Consider the following 24,387-nt stretch of genomic DNA (forward strand, 5'->3'; position numbering starts at 1 on the left):
TTGACATCCAGTGATCGAGGGAAACAATACCAGTGCCTTGAGCATGTACTAATGTGTGGATATGTGTGCCATATAAATATCCTATATCATGTCATATCATATCATGTCATGTCATGTCATGTCATATATCATATCATATCATATATCATATATCATATCATATATCATATCATATATCATATCATATATCATATCATATATCATATCGTATCGTATCGTATCGTATCGTATCATACCGTACCGTACCGTATCGTATCGTATCATAGCATATCATATATCTCACTGAAGGTTAAAAGTATAAATTATATCTGTAATCAGCAAAGTCACCATTTCAAGATCTGTATCATATATGTGTCAAGATCTGTTGAAAGATATGAAATGGTTTTTGAGTTGTGCTACCATGGTTTACTGACAGATATTTAGAAGTTTTTTGAGTTCTGCTCCGGAAACGAAACACACCTATAACTTTTGAGAAACTTTTTGTCCTAAATGTTTCCACGGAAACCGAGATAATAATAAATCACAAGAGTCATCAGAAAATGACATATCCCCCCAGCCCCCACATATCTGAAAGGACAAATCATCTGACAGTTACTTAATGACTTTTTAGACTAAGTTTGAATTGTTTCCATGGAAATCAAGAAAAATATAAACGCCATATATCTGTAAACAGAGAGGCACCACTTCAAGATCCTCCATTTGATAACTCACACAAACCTGTAAACAGCAAAAGGCACCACTTTACATTCTGACTGTCAAAAACAATTTTGCAGAAAAATACTCAACGGTTTTTGAGTTCTGCTCCAGGAATGAACCCACTGCACCATTTGACTAAGACCAAAACGTTTCATAGAAAACCAAAAAAAATGCCAAAAATCTGTCACTAGCAACAGGCACAACCATAGGTTGAGATTACTGTATCTATCAATTTTGGTCTAAAATTATGAAACGTTTTTTGATTTATGCTCCGGAAACGAACTCCACCCTTCCCTTTTGAGACAAAGTCTGAATTGTTTCCAGGAAAAAAAATGACAAAAATCTGTAAATAGCTAAAGGCACCACCAAAATGTATTTTTGGTATATCTACCACTTTTACTGTATAATATTGAACAGTTTTTGAGTTATGCTCTGGGAAGAAAATCATTATGGACAACCAGACGGACAGACAGATGAGATGTCGACTATAAAAGGCAACTGAATGATACTTCAATACTTTCTCCTGTCCAACATATCCATAAAGAGGAGATTTGTTGCATTGAAATAGCTGTTAGAGACAAATTAGGTCTATTATAACCCTCAGGTAACATTATTTCAAAAATGCTTTGCAAAATGTATTTCTGCATTAATGAAGAATCTTTTATAATCAAACAGATACCATGGGATTTCACTCATTTGTCACAAAAGAAGGGGGGCATGTGATAGTTCCAAGCAAAGGCATATTTCAAATATCGAATAATGTTTAAACCTAAAAACTGGTAACTACACAACTTCCTGTTCAGTAATGGTCAGTTGTTTGCCTTCCTATACTGACACATCAGAGTCTACTACATTAAAGGAATATGATTTTGATACTCATGACCTCATGTCATTGAGATCTAAAATTGCTTCAACAAACCCACATTTCACACATTAGTCACTTTTTTAAAAAAATGAAGACAACTTAAGGAGTTTATTGGTTACTCTTCTCAAAGTGAAAAAAAACCCCTCAGAAATACAAATCTAATGAATAAGGGTAAGTGAGTCATTAAATTTGATATTGAGACACAGCCTGGACCAGAAGACTTACTAAACATGGTATGTACCTACATGTCCAGTTGTAACAGCATCTACAAGGTGGTAGAGGATATCAGTGCAAAATGAGGGTGCTTGATTACATACTGCCAACATTAGCCTAACTTGGATGTGAAGGCTTCTGATTATGCTGATTGTGCAAAGATACACCTCCCCTGTCACAACAAGTCTTTCTACAAGTTGAAAATGGTGTCAATATCATGTTAAATGTCAAATAGGAAATTAACAGCCATGAGACTACATACTTGTTTGAAAGTCATAAATGAAAAAAGTGTTTTTTAAAAAGAAAACCATGTCTATTCATATGCCAAAAGGGTCAAACAGAAAGAATGAATCATATGCAACATTGTTTACTTCAATTAAAAGGGTTTGTGACATGTTGTGCCAACAACAGTGAACACATTTCATACTCACAATACTCACATCTTGTGACTTTACACTGAGAAGAATAACTCAGACACCCAAATAGTGGCAGAGGTGACTTTATCCTAATTTGTTGTTTATCGGTTCTATGAATTTAGAAACCAGGTAACAATGACTCGACAATGTGGGCTCTTGTCACTGATAGACCACAAAACAAAGCTGTGTTCAAATCTGGGCCACTAAACAATCCATTCCATTTAAAGTAACTATAGCTTCACGCCCAGTACTATGAAATCTGTCACTATTTGCCAACTGGTATCCATGGTAAAATATCAACAGGAAAGCATAAAAGTATGAATTATTAAAGTGTGTACTTGCCTTTACAGGTTGCTTAAAACTGAAGTGTTTTCCCACTAACTTCCACAGCAACATTATGTTTCATTGAAAAATATCCTTTCTTAACAGGCTGTTAACTGGTTGCTGAAATGTTATCACCATATTTTAGAAGTATTTACGAAAATATTCTGCACAATCAGAATTAGTTATGGTACTTACTGAGCTATTCACCAGTGTGGCCGGTCAGTTCACTGCTGCTGATCATGTTTTTATATAAGATGGCAGAAGAGAATCATGGCAGTATAAATAGGTGTTTTCTCACAATTTACTCTATCGCCATTTCAGAATTCCTTGTCTCATTTGTGAATTAATGTATGTTTGTATCATGATACAGTAACCTCTGATATTTGATTGTGTGACTAGTTGATTGATTTTTGCGCTAGACTGATAGGGAATGGAGCAATTAATCACTTTTGTTAACATGCACTATTATGTATGATATAGATTGCTATTATGTTGATTGTGTGATATTGCCCTGACTAAGGTGAAAACATTTATGCAGTTCATAACTTTTTCTTTAATTTTCCTCTTATGTTACATCGCACAAGATTCTTGAGCTGTCCTCTAGTGTTGTGAAAAAACACTGCAAACAAAACAGAAATTGTTAATTCAATGCCCCGAACTGTGCACACTGATACTGATATACTGGCGATAACTGTTAGGAAGCAATTACTATTTGACAGCCATATCGGCATGGAATGACCATCTCAATTTTGCTGTGTCCACTGTCAACAATGGTCACCCGAAGTTTCAATCTGAAACACTCTAAACAACCTTGAACTTGGGGTCAAATCATGGATGGGTGGAGTCAATACAATGTGCAGATTGTGGACCAAAAGAAATGTCAGTAAAGTTCAGCGTCTTTCATCTGATCTTTAATGAAAGCTATCACAAGTCACCCTGAAGAAATTGAGCCCAGACAGAACAGCCCATTTACACAAAACACTGTATTCTCCTCTTCCATTATATGCCGGGAGGATAATAATGAATAAATTTTCTCTGATGATACATCTGTATATCCGAAATGGGATCCCAAACTTTCGACTCCAGAAAACCGTTAGCAAAACCCACTCAAACCCATCAATTCGTCAAGCAAATGACGTTAGTGCCACATCAGGTTTTGCATGTGCAATCGTTCATGTGATCTTTGCATCGAAGTTTTCCTCATTTGCACATGTTTGCATTGGCCTCAAGAAGTGAAACAAGAGTCATCAGAAGATGACATATCCATCTGGCCCCCACATGTTTGAAAGGACAAATAATCTGAGAGTTACTCATTGTTTTTATAGACTAAGTTTGAATTGTTTCCATGGAAATCATGAAAATTATAAATGCCATAGATCTGTAACCAGCAAAGTCACAATTTCAAGACATGTCTGATATATCTACCAAGATCTGTTGAAAGATATGAAATGGTTTTCGAGTTGAGCCCTGGGAACAAAGTCCACCCCTCCATTTTGAGAGAAGTTTTAGAGTTCTGCTCTGGAAATAAAACACACCTTTCACTTTTCAGGCAAGGTCCAAAGTGTTTCCATGATCACAAGATCCTATACATAGCAAAAGGTACCACTATAGGTTCTGATTGATATATCTACCAAGTTTTGCAGAAAAAACACTGAATGGTTTTTCACTTCTGCTCCGGAAACGAATACCATCCCCCCATTTCGAGACTAAGTCTGAAACGTTTCCATGGAAACCGAGAAAATAATACATCACAAGATCCTGTACATGGCAAAAGGCACCACTTCAGGTTCTGACTGATATATCTACCAAGTTTTGCAGAAAAATACCGCAGGATTTTTGAGTTCTGCTCCGGAAACGAAGCCCACCCAATCATAAAACTAACACCAAAATGTTCCACGTAAAAAAAAAAAAATATAAATGCCAAAAATTTGTAAATAGCAAAAGGCACAACCATTGGCTGAGATTACTATATCTCTCAAGTTTGGTCTAAAAATATTGAATGGTTTGTGAGTTATGTTTCAGAAACAAAATGATTACGGATGGACGGACAGACGAGGCGTCAACTATATCCCCCCACACTACATGACGGGGGGATAAAAAACGCCGATGAAATAATAACAATTTAATCACCTTACCATCTCTTGTTCTTTCATAGTGCCCTAAAGAAAGAATATTTCTTTTTTGACTCAGCATGCTTAAAAACTTCTCTCCACACATTCTACAGAAGTCATCAGACTAGAAAAGAAGCAACTAAATATTAGAAATTAGTTGTAATTACTGCATGGATACAAAATTTCAAGAACACAAAATTCTTACACAAAATCATCAAATCACAAATGTCAGATGATTTGGTCAGCACTGAAGGCTGTACACAATGCATTTCAAGAACAGGCCCAGCAAAAAGAAGATGCGTTTCATTTCCTACCAGTCCCAGAGTTGCTTAGGGCTGGATGAAGCTCTCCTGGGGCTGCTGGCTGCAGGTCCAAGGTACACTCTGACTGTCTGCCTGACATGCCAAGAAAGTGGCCAAAGTGGGCTGGGATGAGAGAGAAAATGAATGAAATGTTGAGTCAAGAGGGCATTGCACATGGTAAAAGGGATGCGGTGGGGTCTCTGCACAAGACAAAGCAACCAAGAGGGTACAGAGAGGGTCCTAAAGCGCCGAGAGTGCGGAAAGTGGTGACTGAAAAGAGAGAGAGTGAATGAAATATTTGGTCTACAGAAGACTGTACAGGCTCCAAGTGATCAGGGGAATGGTCTGCACCAGCCACAATCAACCATGAGGGGCCAGGTAGGGGGCAAGACTTCAACCGGAGCTTAAGACCTTGTCGGAGCTTAAGACCTGGTAGACGAGGTCTTAAGCTCAGACAGGGTCTTAAGTTCCGACTGGTCCTTTTCTGAAAAGGTAGGGCAAAATGAAGATGCTTTTCATGTCCTACCAGTCTCTTGGGGTGCCTGGGGCTGGATGGATCTCCCCTGAGCAGCTGCCACCACCTGTCATCTGCCCGCTGACTGTTCGCCATGAAGCGCCAAGAGTGCGGAAAGAGGTGACTGAAAAGAGAGGGAGAGTGAATGAAATATTTGGTCTACAGAGGTCTGTACAGGCTCCAAGTGATCAGGGGAATGGTCTGCACCAGCCACAATCAACCATGAGGGGCCAGGTAGGGGGCAAGACTTCAACCGGAGCTTAAGACCTTGTCGGAGCTTAAGACCTGGTAGACGAGGTCTTAAGCTCAGACAGGGTTTTAAGTTCCGACTGGTCCTTTTCTGAAAAGGTAGGGCAAAATGAAGATGCTTTTCATGTCCTACCAGTCTCTAAAGGTGCCTGGGGCTGGATGGAGCTCCCCTGAGCAGCTGCCACAACCTGTCATCTGCCCACTGACTGTTCGCCATGAAGCGCCGAGAGTGCGGAAAGTGGTGGCTGAAATGGGAGAGAGAGTGAATGAAATATTTGGTCTACAGAAGGCTGTATAGGCTCCAAGTGATCAGGGATTACCAAGATTGTCAAGAAGGGATAAAAATAATTCCATAAATACTACGAAATTGTTGATATTTAAGTGATTTCCAGTTATGAAAGAAATATAAATGACATTTAAGAGTTAATAAGTGTGCTGTCTTTAACAACAACCTCTACACAATGGTATTCTAGAGAGAACTGGCCTCTTGCACACATATTAACTGGTGAAGGTTTTGGTATGGTGGTTATTTTTTATGCTTTATATTTAATTTGGCTTCATACCAGAAACTATTAAATTTACACTTTAAAAGAATTTATCTGTCTATTTCAGATACAAGACCAAAATTGCAGAAGAATGAGTTGTCATTCTAGGAAAAATTGGGGATATATATATTTCCTTTTATTTTTCAAAATGTGAACTAGCACATAGCGTGACTGACTAGCATTGCTTCGGCCTGGGTAACCTGCCTTACATCAGTGCACTATCAGAGTTGACCCACTTTTGACAAGCGCGGAAATAGCCTAATTAGGTGTGGCAATATGCATCGCATAAGTATTATGTCGGCTGACAATATATTTTACTGTGTATGGAAGGATTGCAATGAAAACTTAGGACTGGGCTGAGACATGGCATAGTCTAATGTCAGCCAGTGGATGTTTTCGAGATGGCTTTGGAAATCGCTTCAGCTCAGCCAATGCTACCTGTAGGAAGCTGCGTCTCAAAAAATCAAAAGCACATCATATTGAATAAACGGCACATATACTAAATACTTCCACATATCTCGTATGCATCTTGTGGTTGAGACATTGCATAACGCAAAGAGGCCTGTCATTGAGACATGTATTATATCCTTAGTTCAACAGAAACCATTGTTGCCCATATGTGACGTAGCACATAAGCCCCGCCCACTAATGATTATTCATGTTCAATCGGGACTTAAGACCTGTCGGGGTTTAAGGGCCGCACACACGTTCATTTCAGAATCGAGTACAGACATAGTGTCAAGGACTGTTTCAAAGTTGGAAACACGTAACATCTAGTATCCATTTTTTTTCAAAGTCTTTTAACACCTCACATTTAGTTCGGGTTTCCTTCGGCGTTGGGAAGAACTAGCTAGAGTCTAGAACAGTTTCACCTTCAGAGTCTCGATTAGAACCAATGTCCTGGCACTTTCTTTACATTTCTTACTGCTAGTTTCTCATATGGCACCCTGATTTAAGGAAGTTCTTTTCTGCTTTGCATATACGCCAAGCTGGTTACTAGATCGCTAACAGCTATATTTCTAATGGCACCATGTTAGTGGGATGTGATTTGTTTGATTGTTGTTTAACGCCGCACTCTGCTATGACTATCAAATACTTGAAAAGGTAGCAATTCAGATGTGACCCACCTGACTTGTATCTCAGTATCTGATGTTACAGCAAGGTTCTGTACCTAGCGTCCTTTCCGCCACGGGTAATGTACTACTTTGAAATCCTGTGTAGCACCTTTTGCTTCTGAACGTGCACATTAAAATAAGTCAACCCATGTTGCATCCCTACAATTATATTACAAATTGTAAACGACAGCTGCATTGAAATATGATATATGATCATATGATAATAACTAGTGTTGGCTTTTATTGTACAATGTAACACTAGTCTGACCGCTTGTCTTTCCACACCCGTCTTTTCTACACTCAAGTGAAACATGAACTATGTGTGTGTTTAACAAGGTAGTCCTTTGATTCTTTGCTCTTTGAGTGAGTGAGTGAGTGAATGTGTGAGTGAGTGTAATGTTCCAGTTATATGGCGGCGGTCTGTAAATAATCGAGTCTGGACCAGACAATCCAGGGATCAAAAGCATCAGCCTCGATCCGCGTAATTTGGATACAATGACGTGTCAACCAAGTTAGCGAGCTTTAGCACCCGATCCCGGGACTCGCTTCTTACGGCTTTCTGAAAAGCCCTTGCATCGAGTGTAAATACAGTGTGTGGAATATAACAGCAAAGTAGCCGTCTCTTTCGCTTGGATGAAGTCGACTAGTCTCAAATGTGAACCCGAGGGCTTCCATTCAGCTGCTCAGTACCAGTCACTCTCCACTCGCAATCGCCTAAATGTGAGAAAATATTAACAAGAAATATCGACCGTGTAAAGAATTCACAGAGACTGTCCAACACTTTATCAATGGATGCTATTACAAACAGCATGATGGCATATGGCTTGCTGCTTTTACTACTGTTTTGCCTGTTGTTTTGCCCCTTAGGTCCAACCATGGTACGACCCTGAACATCTCCAGGGTGTCATGGAAAATGATGCCTTCAAACGTCTTTATAATTGGCCCATATACAGCCATAGAAGAATTCTAGCAAACAAACCAAGCCTCACTTGCAAAAATGATCTCAGCGCTACAATGATTGTAACTCCCATTGTCCAGCATCGGCTTAAGATAGTCGTAGCACTAAGTTCACTCTGTGCGAGTGGTCCTTGATCTTGTCATTTATATAAAGCCAATGAATTTGTTTTAATTATATTATTGAATTTTCTGTCCCTTTTGACAGCAACGTGACTGGCAAGATTGGGGAAGACCGTGACAGATATGCGGACCTTGCTTTGGAATGTCTCACTTGCATCCCAAGTACACTGTCGTCAGACTCCCCACTGTTCTCGGTGCCGTTGGTTTGGTACCTCCTAATCTCTTGGTGCAGATCAGGAGAGTGAGCGGGGTCTCCACCGGGAGCACAGCCCATCTGACACCCTGGGTAATGCAGAAGGCGGCAGTATTTGGGAATCTACATAATCTTTGGGAAGTTATTGGCAGTTTACACTACGCAGTGTTTCCAGGGAGAAGTACCATTCTCTGTCTGGGCTGCGTATAGAACGGGCAAGAGCCCTGAGCTGACGATGATTTTAAGCAGCCCGAGTGTGCCAGGATCACACTGGAACCGTCTCTGCTGCACATTTATCATAATGAATACTTCTATTGTGCTACATTTCATGGCGTTTGGCACTTGCTGATAGAACAGCCAGGTAATCAACAAGCGTGTGTTGTGAAGATGGGGCATCTCAAAAGCCGTACGTTGTCTGGTTACCACTTGAGATGTTCAATGAGAGCCAGTGTTGCCACTTTCAGATGACGCTGTTGTTCGAATCGGTGTCGCTGTCGTCAGAGTCTACCCTGATAACGACTGGCTTGATGGTGGTATGGTCCAGTCCACTTTGTTCCCAATAATGTCTTTATATTTCATTCTCAATTTTCTCAACGCACTTTTGCCATGTTTCCTGCGTGATGGTGTCTATTGACTGTTGAACAATCGTCTGTACATCCCAAAGTTTGAATGTCACATTTTGCCTGCCAACATCCGATTTCATGATACACCAAATGAGTTCTATTGGGTTTAAATCGCAATAATAGGTGGCAATCGCAAAACTGAATGACCGTGTTCTGTAAGGTACTCATCAACCTTAAAGACAGGTGTGATCTTATTTGACTTTATGATGTCATACAGAACAGGTTTGGTTGTTTTGCTGGATACGATATTGCTTTGTTTTGCAACCATTCTATCATGTCCCCCTTCTTACTGTTAGATGGGGGGGGGGGGGGGGGGGGGGGCAGTGCTGCCACCGATTGATTTTGTACCCATTCTAAGAAAACCATCCCGTTCATTTCGGTATGATAGTCTCGGTTGTCTTTAGATTTTGCCTTGAAGACTAGGGAGCAGCCAGGTAGGAATCCCCGACTCTTGCAACCAGCATGGAGCACAATCAGTCGCTCTCCCGTGCCAAGTGGTAATTTTCTGGCACAGGATTTTGAAGAGGAGCTAGCGAACCATTGAGTCCTTGTGGTATGGGAAGCATTTACCCATGTTTCGTACAAGTATGCAGGCTCGTAACTCTCTGTACGTTTCTTTCGATTGTATGTAAGTACTGGTTTCATAGTCGAATAATGTCAAACCCGTCGCATAGTGCACGTCTATTTTCTGAGCCTACGTTTTAGTGAAGCAACTTCCATAACTAATATTTTGAAATGGCCAAAGAATGATGTGTCTCCATATGCCTTTTCAGAATACGCAGAGAGACAAAGGTATTTTGTTTATATAGAGACTTAATGGCGTTTCTAACCAGCTCTTGTTGAAATGAATCGACTTTCTCATATCGTGTGGGTTTTGAGACGGTCCCCTCAGTTGTGTCCGTACCGGTTGAATCGGTACTGTTTTTCAAGATAGTTTTTAACTTCCCTTCCGTCATCCCAACAGCACGTGCAGTTCGTAAAACGATATTTAGCCAAAGCATATTGAGGCCTACCCCTTTCACCTTCGTTTTTAAAAAAGTTAAATACTTTGAAAATAATTGACTTAGTGTCGTGTGGTAATCTCATTGTTACAGGTACTGCAATCACGAATGTCTGGTTTGGCGCGAGCAAATCACACGTGTCAATTTAACACGTGCACCTTGCCCACCTGGCTGTATTACCAGCAAGTGACCCCCCCTCGTACAAAATAGCGAAAGGTGACAAGAAAATATGATCGTTTGTTAAACAACTTTTTTTCCGGATGTCCCAAATTATGAGACACATCGTCAGAGTTGGTCTGTTCATGTGGCTGTGCAAAATTTGGTTTTGTTGCAATTATTAGATTTTGTGTTAGTGAGCAATTCATCGGTCTCAAATGGAATCAAACGGACTGTGCAGTTTATTACTCCTAAGATAGATTTGACGAATTTTGATTGGTCAGTAGCCAAAGCATCCGAAACCATGCAGGGGTATACAATTACGAGAATAATTACCACTGTTTTTTTTAATTTTGGTCGGATTAACGTGAATGTCGGATTATTTAGTGTCGGATAGACAAGAGTTGTCTGTATAAGTTCAAAATGAGTGATAAAATTGCTTCCATAACTCACACTTTATCCATATGGAGAGTGTAAGAGTCGGAGAGAATGTCGGACATCACAGTTGTAGAGAAAACAAGGATCGATGTCATCACAACACGGGAGCAGGCGACCAACCTTACTAATAAGTAAACTTATTTAAATTGAAAAGGAGACCCAGTGAACTGGGAGATTCGGGACCTAGGGACCTCTAGACTAGCTTCATTTAAGGCTTTAGCATTAAGATTTAAGACAAGATCATTTCTTATTATCCAGCGGGATATGATGTTTTGCATCATATTAGGTTCTCAATTGTTTCTTGTTCATTCATAAAGAAGCCATGTATGACATTACATTGTAGGGAGGGGTAGGCACTAGGGCAAATAGTGTGGTTCAAAATAGTGTCTCAAGAGGTCAGACAGACTACCGCTATGCCTTCACTTTCGGTGAAGACGAATTGGGATGTCAGCGAAATTGGATGTCGATCAAATTCTAGCAGTTATTAGAAGGCAATAGTCTCGTGGGCAGTTATATATCTGAGTAACATAGAGTCCATAGCCAGCTTACAGTGACACCTCCACGGAGCCTTAAAGAGTCCTTGTCATACCTGGCTCTGTGTGTAATGTACGCATTCATATATACGTGCATCAGTCTACATGAGTTAATGATCAGTCCGAAAATTCAACAAAACCACAGACATGTAGTTTACATCGTAGGTTGTAGTTGACAATTGTACTCAGAATGCAATCACTTCCAGACACGATGAAGTAATTATACTCCAGTGTATAACAGAGTGGAAATACACACCCAATCACAATGTAAATGCAATGGTCATTATTTTATCAAGGCGGTGATCATAACAATGATGACAGTGATGATAACACGCACCTTGCCGCTACAGTCACCACGTTTGAAAATTATGCATAAGGAAATTTTCACTTAACATCTGGCTTTCTTGAAATGGTAAGGTGGAATATGCCTTGAACACAAATCTAAAACCAACAGCCCTCAACTTTGATTGCTCATAAATTGTGCAATGGGTGTAAATGGGCTATTCGTGGCAGCTCGACCCATTTGCACCTTGCTCATCACAAAGGTTTGCTAACATTCTAAAAGTTCCCTAAAGTAGTAAAGCTGTCCCACGCCTTTATGTAAGCAAGAATTCACATTCTGTGCTTCTTGGCGAGGGATATTCCTTGGACGTAACAGCTCAGGCAATCGGAGGTCAGTCTTGAGAGTAGAGTAGCTAGTCTCTGAAATGAACATATTTTACTGAAAAAAGTTCATAGTGATCAAATATAATATAATGAAATGGAGCCCCGAGACTTTCTTCAGCTAGGAAAATCTAGACTTGCCACACTTTCTACACTTGCATGGACTTTCTTGGATATATTTGTTTCAGGGTGTGTACGACAGACAATCTTGAGAGTTGTAAATATTTCCACCATAGCTCACAGACGTTGTTTAACACATTTTGGCAAATGCAGTAGAAAATTAGCCACACTATCGAAATTTAGCTGATTATCAACTGTATAATGCTCAGACACAATTTTATTGATAATATTGATCTAAGCGCAAAGACCACAATACCCAAAATGTGGTTAACAGAACCGCTTCTCTCCGACTGGTTCGAGATGATTGGAATTTAGCATAAATGGTTCGGTGCACTACAGATTGTCAGCAAAAACAACACAATACAACAATGCCGTATACTGTAAAACACTGCCACATATGAACATACATGACTATATATATAGTTGTATATCATATTCATGTGTTTGGAAGAATACCATTATACAGGGAGATTCTTTAGAAACAGGCTGGTTCAAGGGGCAGTGTACTTGTTGGGTCATGGTACTTTTTTAACACTTCTGTTTCTTTCCCATTCCATTTGTTTCCCAAATCTGGCCTTTTATGTATTCTGTTTGTCTCTCTGCTCGAGATTTAGCCTTGATATCTTCAGTATATGACCAGAGCTCAAACCAAAAATGGCTACATTCCATCAGTTAACATTATGCCGTTTTCCACATAAAAGTCCCACATAAAATAATATAATTTACGTTACCAACACATATACTTTATAGATGCCTTATCAGTTGCATGCAATACAACACCACTTTGAACAGTTTCCAGAATTAGTTTAAGAATAAAATATGCATGTTTTAAGCATTATCATTATACCAAGTGTGCAGTTTTACGAGTATAATGTGAAGAACTATATCAACAAATGCACAACACTGAAAATAGTTCAGTTTACATCTTTAAATTTAAATCTCTCCAACCCAATCACAGGTTTTCTGCATTGTCACTTGTTAGGAAACCATGTTTTTGGTGTGTTTTTTTTATATTCAGTTTACTTTATACACATTGATTTATACAGAAAGAATAAATGCAGAGGCAATGAGAAGTACTTTGCGTCACAATTTCTGTAATTTACGTTACAGGGCAATGCATGGAAGTCATTTATTTATTAGTATCGTAATGTCACAATAAATGTAACGCGAAAACATTATACATGATGTGGCTAAACAGCAAAGTCACCCTTATCCTTGAAAAAACACCTTTCCCATGTCACGTTCATCAAAGTTCACATTCAAATGATGTGCTGGAATGACCACTGCCTCCAACACGTGGTTGCATAGGGTATTTGTTGTGCATATTTTCACTTACACGAATTTCTGAACATCTACTGAACGTAAATACGTAAATTACAAAACATAAATTACATCCCACTATGACGGTTACATTGCTGATTTGGTGATTTAATGTTTGGAAACATACAATGTTATGTTGTCCAGTTAAATAGATTATGGTCAAGTCACGTCACAGCTGCTATAAGACTGCTTTATATTTTGTGGTTTAGACATATTTTTACTTCACATAACAGTTTAGTGCGCAGTTGGACACCGATAACATGTGTCAACCAAGCCTGGACACCCGATCCCGTTTTTTATATGCCCCTGTATTTTGCGCTAGTAATCTGTGAAATCACCACATCCCTTGCGTTAACAACACAACCTATCTTTGTACATATCAATCACTTAATTGTTGTTACTCACACATTCACTCTGTTCTATGTATGTTTTTTAATATGTTTCTGGATACAGGTAAAGAAAAGCGGAACATTTGCAAGTACGGTCGGATTGATTAGAAATTGTGATTCGTATTCGTTCGTGTCATCAGCATACATACCTATAGCTGCACACTGATTACACCATTGTGCCGGGACTGTAGACCTCACTTCATTAGTACTGCCCCTCTCACCTCCATAATACAGGCTTTCAGCTACCATGACAACAGAATAGAGCCAAGCGGACTCATTACCATTGAGATATCATAAGATATGGTAATGAGAGAAAACTACTGTGTGCTACAAGAACACAATAAGGAGTGGATGTCGTGCAACTGTAGGACATTCTCCCATGTCCTGTGTTGACAGTGAGCTGCCACCGTCTGACCATGTGAGTATATCTCAGTCCACATAAAGATCAAACATTATAGCATTATATAACACTTCATTCATGTCTTTTCAGAATTTCATTGATTTGTCAACAGTGTAAACAATTATTTAAAAACTCTTGAAGTACGTACACAGTAACACTCCCAAATACTTCAGTGGAATCTTTCAGGTGTGATGTTTGAAAAATCCGTAGTGTTCAGAAAGGCTCTAAACATGTTTGTGTTTCTTTGTATCTTCGGATACTAAAACTGGAGGTCAGAAAATGTGGGAACTCCAGTTGCCGAAATTGGTATGCTCTTTTTGTAATTAACAAAGGGAAACTATTAGCCACTTATTGTAGGATTGCGATGTTCTTAAGAAGTGTAGGAACGGGTTTGTCCAATAGTTAGGCAAATGGGATCATGTCGACAACATCCGATGAGCATGTCTTGTTCGGTGTAAGTGTGCCTACTTGACAGAATATTTGACTTTCTGTCTCTTTGCAATAGCTCATTTTTTCTGTTTTTAATCTTTTGATAAAAAACCCCTTCATATAGGCATACACTCGAGAGAAATAGCCTTTATACATAGTAATCAGCTCAAGTTTATAAAAGTCGGATACTTTATCATCAACTTTTTTAGAGAGAGAGAGCTAAGCAGCTTCGTGCTAATGAATTCCTTACATTACTAATATATTTTATTTTTAATCTTCATGCAACGGTGTGTCTTTTGTCTAAAAAGAAAGAACAAGAACAGAAACAAAAAGACTTCTACACTTCTGAAAAAAATATTTTTGTGCATTGTAGTTGTTTATTGGCGTCATGTCGTTTTTGGCAATGAAAGTAATATACCTAACACATACAACTACGAAATCTTCACCTGACACAGGTAGTACCCAACTCATCTGTTTAAACACCATCATAAACTGGCCACATGTGACATGTAGTAATGACTAGAAAAAGATGCATACGGGGCAAGTTTCATGTTAACAAAAGTGTCTAGAGTCAAAATAAGTAACAACCAAGGAAATAAGGACTTCTTGTTCCTCTCTTAATACAGGAGCAACCTCATAAGCTTTCTGCATAGTACCACAACAAATTGCATAAATAACGCTCTACTCGTACAGCATAATCCATAAAATATATATCACAGAGTTGGAAACTAAACTTGAACCCAGCAACAAAAGTCTCAGCTATGCCCTTTCGTATCATGTCCAATTACTCATACATGATGGACTGGCACCATATCGTATATTTAGACGTCAGGATCTTGGTCCGTTTTGGGTGTGATCATAAATACTTAAGAAAACTGTTTCCATCGAATACAGTTTCAGTTTCATGATCCTGGGGTTTATGTATCCATTTTGGCAAAGGTTAATGTACAACATATGAGAAAACATTTTATTCTGTGAAAGAATGGTACCTAGTCCTGTTCTTTTAAGTCTATCACAAATTGTCAGGACATGTCAGGTACACATGTCTCAAAGAAATCCCAACAACAACATACAGGTCAACTTGCATGTTAATCATGCCAATATGAAATAATACCAGCAACCAGTCTGTGTCACTTTGCAAAACATAAGTAGCCTGGCTTGTCCTCTTTCTTCTTTTCATTTGATCAGCCCTGGCCCTGAAATTTAAAAAAAAATGTAAGTTAATTCATTTACTAACAATATTTAGGTCATAATGATTTATTGGTCTTAATCTTAGGGCAGTAAATGATTAATTATCTATTATTGTAATTCAGGAACAATAGTATTTGTATGAAACTTTCTGCGGACTGTTCATTACATGGAGCTAACTGTTGTGTCTATGCTGCAGCTCAAACCTTGGAGGAACTTCACAGAGTTTCAAAAAAACAATCACCCAATACTACAAACAATAAACCAAAGAAAAACCGGTTTCAAGTGAAACTAACAGAAACAAGAAAACAAATTTCTTGGATAGAGCTCTGCCTGAAATTAAGATCATCAGGGAATCCCATGTCTAAACGAAAAAAAGGCAATTTGGAGAAAAATAAAATTACAGTACAAGGCAAAAAAAGAAAGGGTACTTCTCCAAACTGTCGATTCCCTGAAGGCAAAAATAAAAGTTTGGACTGAAAGAAAGAAAAAATTGGAAAAGAAAAACAAGTTCAACTTTTTAGAAACAATAAGAAACAATTCTATAGGCAACTTAAAATGATTGGTGATGATAAACGGCCCCCCATAGATGCCAATGAAAGGTTCTGGAAAAAGTTGTTTTCTATACCCGGCGACTGTAACCTGGAGGCACCATGGGTCAGTGATTATGACCATGCAATGCACGAGAAAGTAACTAGGTCGCTTGTCTGTTACATCTCACCAGATTGCCTGAAGTGTTATCAAAAAGTCCAAGTCTAACACAGCTCCACTGTTTCCATGTGTCCAAACACCATTACTTCACTGTTTTAACTCTCTTGTGGAGACATGTTCCTCCATGGTTCTGCAAAGTTCGCACGGTACTCCTTCCCAAAAAAGGAGATTTGACTGATCCCAAAAACGTTATTACGTGTCTAAATACTCAATACAAATTATTCACAGGGTGTTTGACAAAGCTCTTGTCATCTTACTGCTCGTCCAATGAGATAATTTACAGAGAGCAGAAGGGGACGAGAAAGAGATGTTGGGGGTGCAAGGATCAACTTCTTGTACAGAAAATGTTTTCTTCGAACAGGTTAAAACATATCACCGCAACCTCTCCATGTGCCTGATTGACTACAAAAAGGCATTATGACTCTGTCCCTCACGAATGGAATTTGAAGTCTCTTCAGTGTATTGACCTCCCTGAGCGACTTCTTGATTTACTCAAGTCTTTAATGAGCTGCTGGTCGACTCAACTTTAGATGTACTCGCAAGGGCAGGTGCAGACTTTGGAATCTATTCCAATCAGAAGGGGAGTATTTCAGAGGACTCCTTCAGTCTGTCTCTAAATCCTTTGAGTTTTCTGCTCAATAGGGAGGAGGGTTACCATACCAGACCTCTTCAGCACAGATCCCCAACACCTCTTACTCATCTCCTCTACATGGATGGCATCGAGCTCCTTGCCAAAAGAAATACTGATCTCTTGGTGCAGATCAGGAGAGGGCCCGGGTTCTTCACCGGGAGCACAGCCCTTCTGACAATCTGGGTAATGCAAAAGGCGGCAGTGTTGGGGAGCTTTCATATTCTCCGGAAAGTTCTTGGTGGGTTCGACTAGGCAGTGTTTCCTGGGAGAAGACCCATTCGCTGTCTGGGCTGCGTGTAGAGGGGGCGAGGACCCTGAGCTGATGATGAGCCTTACCAGCCTGACTGTGCCAGGATCACCCGAACCCTCTCTGCTGCATTCTATCCTAATCTGTAAAACATAATAATAATGATAATGATAAAAACATCTACGGATATTTTTAAAGTAACTGGAATGCAACTGAAAATGGAGACAATGCAACATAAAATGTCGTCATGGTCAAATGTTGTGCGCGCTATTTATTTACACCAAATATGCCAGCGAAAGTTACTTCCGGTGTAGACGGTGTAGACGGTGTAGACGGTGTGGTCCTTTCCATTTATATTTCGACATCAACTCCATAGGCGCTCAATTTTGACATATTTGTAAGAATGATCTAAATATATATAGGTCACACTTATACATGTACGTATATCAGAGTCGAACGCTTATGATTAACACGGTATTCAAAAAATACAATACTAATAGTGCAAGTTAGAGCTGGATAATTCGTCTAATTATGAGAATTTTTAAAGACATGTGTGCTTTGCATAAATGTATTGGGTTTTTGCTACACTTCGGACGTTTTCACCCTAACAAAGTCAACATTTGATGTCACATTTCTCAAATTATGAAAAAAGCGCCGCTAGATGTGCCACCCATCCCTCCACTGGTTCATTTTAATTCTTTGTGCAATCAGAAGCAACGTTACAAATGCGCAAAGCAAAGTCCACCCCACCCCATCCGTTTTCTGACCATGTTTTCGTGCCTAGAACGAGAAGAGCTGATATGGTTATCTCCCCTGGCTAGATATCGCCACCAGTGACGTCCTCCGGGTTGTCGAAAGCGTCTCACGTGAAGGCATATGTGATAATAACATGGCTTGTGTTCGAGTTTTGGAAACACACATCAACACATCTGGCCACCAGTGATGGCTAAGTGTAACATGAGCTGGTATAACTGACGGAGGAAACATACTGACATAACACCATAATATCAGAGGTAGACTATTCCTACACTGCTAGAGATAGACGGGATTGAACATATTATTGCTACGAGTCGATGTTCCGGTTAATCCAGACACGTGTCTTTCAATGTATTTAGAAGCTGATATACACAGAGGATGACAGATAGAAAGACAGACAGACAGACAGACAGACAGTGTTTTAATTATGCTGAGGAGAGAGGCACATAATTTATACATTATGTATATTTGACGAAAAGTGCTTGCATGCTTTGTATAGAAGCAACCTTCACAATAAGCTTATCTTTGTATAATGCATGTACTTACAATCGAATTACCTGAACCTAACACACAGATTATGAGGAATATTTGTTTCCATGCATATTCTTGCCTTTTCCACCATCTTACATGAGTAACAATACACTTCGAAACGTCGCGCTCCTTATATTGCAGAAGTTGGCATCTGTAATACATTTCCTCGCAATTAACTATTGTATTATAAAAATATCGGTCGATCAACATATTTACATTTCAAGTAGAAGAACATGGATATTTGAAGTCACACCAAATAGTAATCACTACGGTTTCATCAATTCAGTAAGTAGGTCTCGGATAAGATATCCACACAAGGAAGCATCTACGGTACTACGTCATATAGTGAGTTTGGTTTTAGCATTTAGCCATATTCCAGCAATATCACGCCGGGGCACAACAGAAATGGGTTTCACACATTGTACCCATGTGATGAATCGAACCCGGGACTTCGGGGTGGCGAGCTAATGCTTTGACCAGTAGGCTTCTCCACCGCCCCTACACCGTATAGAACTGATTCCACTTGTATTTAACATGTAGTGAAACAGGATTGTATTTGAGAGGCTGTTTATTCCACAGCGATGGAGAACAAGGGCTGGAAGAACGCTTTCCATAAAAGGCCAGTGTATCAGAAGGAGTTTGTGTGGTTTGCAGTCTAAGTAAACTTAGTCTCAGTACTTTTCGTTGTAACGAAATACACTGAGACTAAGTTTACTTAGACTAGGTGGTTTGTTGGGAGTTAGTTGTTTACTAATAGATATTCTTCCAGGTAGACTCTTGTTTGAGATACACAGTACTTTTAGTACAAGCCTCACCTCAACTGGAAACCAGAGTAATGACTTCAGTATGGGCGTACTTGTTTCGCGTGATTGTTGCGATATAATTAGATGGTAGGAACAGAATACGTTCGTCATGGTAGACAGAAGTGATTAAAACAACTGAGAATAGGTGCAAAGGGACGATCCATCGATCTGTGTTGTCGAGTATGTTTTCGATTGCTACACAGATGAGTTCATTGTCAGATATACTACTGTCGATCACCCTTGTGTCGACAACTCGATATCTCGGATGTCTCGGTATATTTTATAACATCTCGGTCCCGGCAAAAATGCTTCAAAACTTATCATTATTCAAACTTGTTTCACTCGACAAGGACGTCCCGATACTTTGGATACGGCGACGTAAATTTGATGGTCCTGAGAAGAAACTCAATGTTCACCTACTTTCATGTGCAGGTATCCCTCCGAACTGAGGTTATTACCACACAATGCGCTCTCTCTCTCTCTCTCTCTCTGTGTATATATATATATATATATATATATATATATATATATATATACATACAGAGAGAGAGAGAAGAGAGAGAGAGAGAGTGAGAAAGATATGTATGACTCACTCTCGTCCCGCCCCTTTCCGTGACTTAGTGACCCTGGCGGACTCTGGCTCATGCAGTTACGAGTGTTGGTTCCACGTTCTACATTCCAGAAGAGTTGTACCAGGATCAGTTGAAGCCTTGTTCGAATCCAGAATTCCTCCTTGGATTTAATGTCTCCAGGGCTTGTAACATGGTATATGGGATTACACTTTCTCAGTAAAGTACAGATTCTAGTACTTGTGCTGGTGTGAATAACACTCTTGATCCGAACCCACCCCCAGAGTCAGGCACCTAATCGCTCAGTCACCGCGGCTACCACATGGCTTCCACTTTCTAAGAACGTATAATCCCACATATAGCATGTGTTACATAAGGTCACTTTCTAGGTGGCACTGTGTATTCATGCGCAGGGCGTGACATGAGAGATGTAGTCATTCACGGTATTGTATGTTTTTCATTGGGTATTCAGCATATATCTACTTCTTTTTCTCTTGTCTCAAGTATATTTAGAACTGATGAGCGGATATATCATAAGTAACTCTGCTTACAATACAACGTTTTGGTTTAATCAATCCTATGATGTGTGTCTCCTGTCACATGATCACGAGGTCAAATCAGCGACACAACAGGTACCATCAGCGACACACATGTCTGCTTCAATGGGGGAGAAGTCGTCCTAGTGTATGTGCATCAAGGACAGAGGTGTTATGGCGCTCTGTTAGCTGCGTCAGCCAATAACCCTGAAAAGCCACGGATTTTTCGTCTTTGTGGAAAGAAGGTTTCTCTTTTACTTTCATTATAAAGTGCTAAATGTCTCCACCTGCAGCAAAATGATCGTTCTTCTGTAAGGGAAGAATATCAAAACTGTCCCCTGCAGCTTTGAACCCAACTCACTCACTCACCCAGATATCTATTTGGAAGTATATTCGACAGTATCAGTCAGGAAAGAGTATCACAATTTCGTTTGCATTAATATAGTATTAGTCTATGTATATGCGTATAGCCTATCTTCTTTTAGTGGCATTTAAGAGCTGGTATGATGAATAGGAATGCTTTTTATGGATAGACAACTTCTTTATTGCAAGAGAAGTGACCTTTCGGTGTAGATGCCAACAGTGTAGATCCCTTCACGGTAGATCCTAACACGATGAGTAGTGTACTGTCTATGGCTGATCCCCAGATTCAGCAGCTAGGATGACGACTGCAGCCCTGGTGTACACGTTGCTGGCAAGAGACGTCATGCTGACCACACAGTCAGAAACCTTCAAGACCACTAGCAAGCTGCACTGTGGACAGCTCTGCTCTTCTTCCTCTAACTGCTTCTCCTTCTTCTACCACGACACCAACAGACTCTGCAACCTCGTGGACGGTATCATTAGACCAGGCATCTCAGCGACAGTCCAGAGTACTGGCTTCAAGTACTACAGTCGACCAGGTGGGCTGTAGGCGTCTTTTAGTCGACAGATGCAGCTCACAGTCATCGTCCTCCTATTACCACCAGTAACCTGGATAATTCAACTGACATAGCTCTCGGCATACTTACACCAGACACCTGGGCAAAACGCTGAAAGAAGGTTGACGAATGAGAATATGTATATTGTCGGTTAACACTAACCAGGTCAAAGGTCCTCTTTATATGAAATGAACAGTGAGTCAGTAACAGACTACTATTATGTAGACATTGCTGAAGACATTCAAGCTAATGTATATATAAGTCAAATACTCAAATTTACCTACATACATACATAGTATGGTTTGACGGAGATGACTAGTCTGTATTACAGATCCGTGCATCCCGCCTTTCATCCACTTCCTGGACTTCAACCTGTGCATCAAGGCGAACGTCAACAAGCGGAACTTCGAGGGTGCTCGCAATAGCTGTCAGCAGTACGGGGGCGGATTGCCTATACTTAAGGACGAATTTGGATTGTCATTCTTTATCACGTTAGTGCAAGGATGTACGTATACATGCCTTACACACATTCTCACACAGCTGGGCAATTATGTACATATACACACCTCACACACAATCTCACGCAGGTGGGCAATTATGTACATATACCCACCTCACAGACATTCTCACACAGTTGTGCAATGACGTATGTATACACATTCTCACACAGCTGGGCATTTACGTAGGTATAGACACCTCACACACATTCTCACACAGCTGGGCATTTATATAGGTATAGACCACTCACACACATTCTCACAGTGGTGCAATGACGTATGTGTACACGTCTTACATTCACACAGTGGTGCAATGACGTATGTGTACACGTCTTACATTCTCACAGTGGTGCAATGACGTATGTGTACACGTCTTACATTCACACAGAAGTGCAATGACGTATGTATACACATTCTCAACGTTGCTTAATTGATTTGTCTACGCACATGACCACACACCACCACAGAGAATTACGTACGTATACATGTCTTTCCCAACAATGTAGCCTCACACAATAGTGCAAGGATGTACGTATACTCGCTCTCCCGTCAGTTGTAGCCTCTCACACAATGGTGCTATTGTTTCTTACTATCCACAGGGATAGTCTACAACCTCTATATAGGCTCCCTGCTATCCATTATGGGGCGGCGGGCATTTGCTTGTCACGATGCAGGCCCTCTTATGATTCCCGACATGGGTACAATGTGTGAAGCCCATTCTGATGCCCTCCACCGTGACATTGCTGGAATGTCGCTCAAGGTGACGTAAACCATACTCACTCATATCCATTATATTGTATTCTTACAGCGGGGGCCAACACGTTCATCGGGGGTGAGGAGGTGGCTGGCGTCTGGCGCTGGCTCGATGGCGAGGCCATCCCCGATATGACCAAGCACATTGCTGATAAGACCTGCCTAGAGATTACTAGGGGTGGAGCCATGGATCCAGCTAGATGTTCCATAAAGAAGAACTACTACTGTGAGATCGTCATGCCCACAATAGCTGGCGCGGAATACTGATACAGGTGCCTACCCTCACAACGATCTGCAGTTTGGGGCTGGGACGGGTAATCCGGGATGGGTGAGTAATTAGTTGGACAGCTGTATATGAATCCACGTGAACGATCGGCCTTCTACAATAAAAGAGGGAAGCGTATTGCCCTCGTGTTCTCTAACACCCAGGGTGTTATCACTGTGGACTTCAACAGGTCAAACACGGGCCATAATAGTCTGTCATACTGACCCTGACATAAATATACCCAAAAAAGAGCATGCAAGTCAAGATTATGTGGGAAGTCAAAATTTCCAATTTTTGGAAACGAGGAAAGTCTCTGGGTTCCTTCCTATTATATCTTATTATAAAAAATAGGAACTGCTTTCTCCTCTAAAATATGTTCATTTCAGAGACTAGATTACAGGGCCGTGTTATGCCGCATGTTTGAGCATCAACGTTGGACACGTAGGGAGCTAAGAAAGCGTGATCTACCATCGGGACAATGCTTGGTAGACGAGTTAGTCACTGTCATGACCACAGTCCACGAATGTGGCTTTCTTCTCCTCATCCCAACTGTTTCTTTAAAAAATACACTGCAGACGGAATCCATTTTTACTGGATCAATATAGACTGAGCAGCTGTGCAACATGGTTTGGAAAGGCAAGAGAAAGAGTCCACGTCCAACGTCGTTGGCAAAACTGTCATCGTGAAAGGGATCACAATGATGAAAATTCTATTATCGTTGTTTCACGTGTTTCATTTTGAGCTTTGGGTCCCAGATTATGTCTCCCCATGTATTCCTGATATTTCAACAGTGTCTGCTGAGTTCTCGGTTTGTGGAAAATGCGTACACGTCCGCAATGTAGTATGAATGATCGCGGCTTTAAACTCCCGGTATATTTTAGGATAGATGTACATGTCAGGTTGAGTAGCGAATACAACACGAGTGATGTTGTTGCTATTTTCCTATTCCAGTACAGCTTCGGGGATTTCAAACTAATCCATCACTATGTTATTGAATACCAAACATCATAAACACAGCCCCTGAACCGCATTATTTTGCCGAAAGCCTAGCCCTCCCTGCAGTGCTAAGGCTCTAAATAAAAAAGTTCTAGACTTACCCAGGTTTAGATCCTGAATCTCTGGTCGGCCTTCGGCTCCTTTTCAGTTTACATGTATGTTTGTCACAATCTAAATTATGCATTCAGAGACTAAGCATTAGTCTACATTTGCTATCTGTACATTCCGACATTCTGTCCGAGAGCACGACAGATTTTATACATGGACATCCACGGCAATCAACTCACGTACA

At 40.2% G+C, this 24,387-nt stretch overlaps 1 protein-coding gene across 1 annotated transcript; it reads left to right on the plus strand.

Moving 5' to 3' along the window:
- The first annotated feature begins 21,325 nt into the window (after positions 1-21,325).
- Positions 21,326-23,101, plus strand: LOC137259527 (uncharacterized). The gene is made up of 3 exons (XM_067797162.1): positions 21,326-21,566; positions 21,916-22,089; positions 22,890-23,101. The coding sequence occupies exons 1-3, from the start codon at positions 21,326-21,328 to the stop codon at positions 23,099-23,101; spliced, it is 627 nt and encodes a 208-aa protein (XP_067653263.1).
- Positions 23,102-24,387: the final 1,286 nt, after the last annotated feature.

This window comes from Haliotis asinina, chromosome 13 (assembly GCF_037392515.1).
Source record: "Haliotis asinina isolate JCU_RB_2024 chromosome 13, JCU_Hal_asi_v2, whole genome shotgun sequence".
Taxonomy (NCBI): domain Eukaryota; kingdom Metazoa; phylum Mollusca; class Gastropoda; order Lepetellida; family Haliotidae; genus Haliotis; species Haliotis asinina.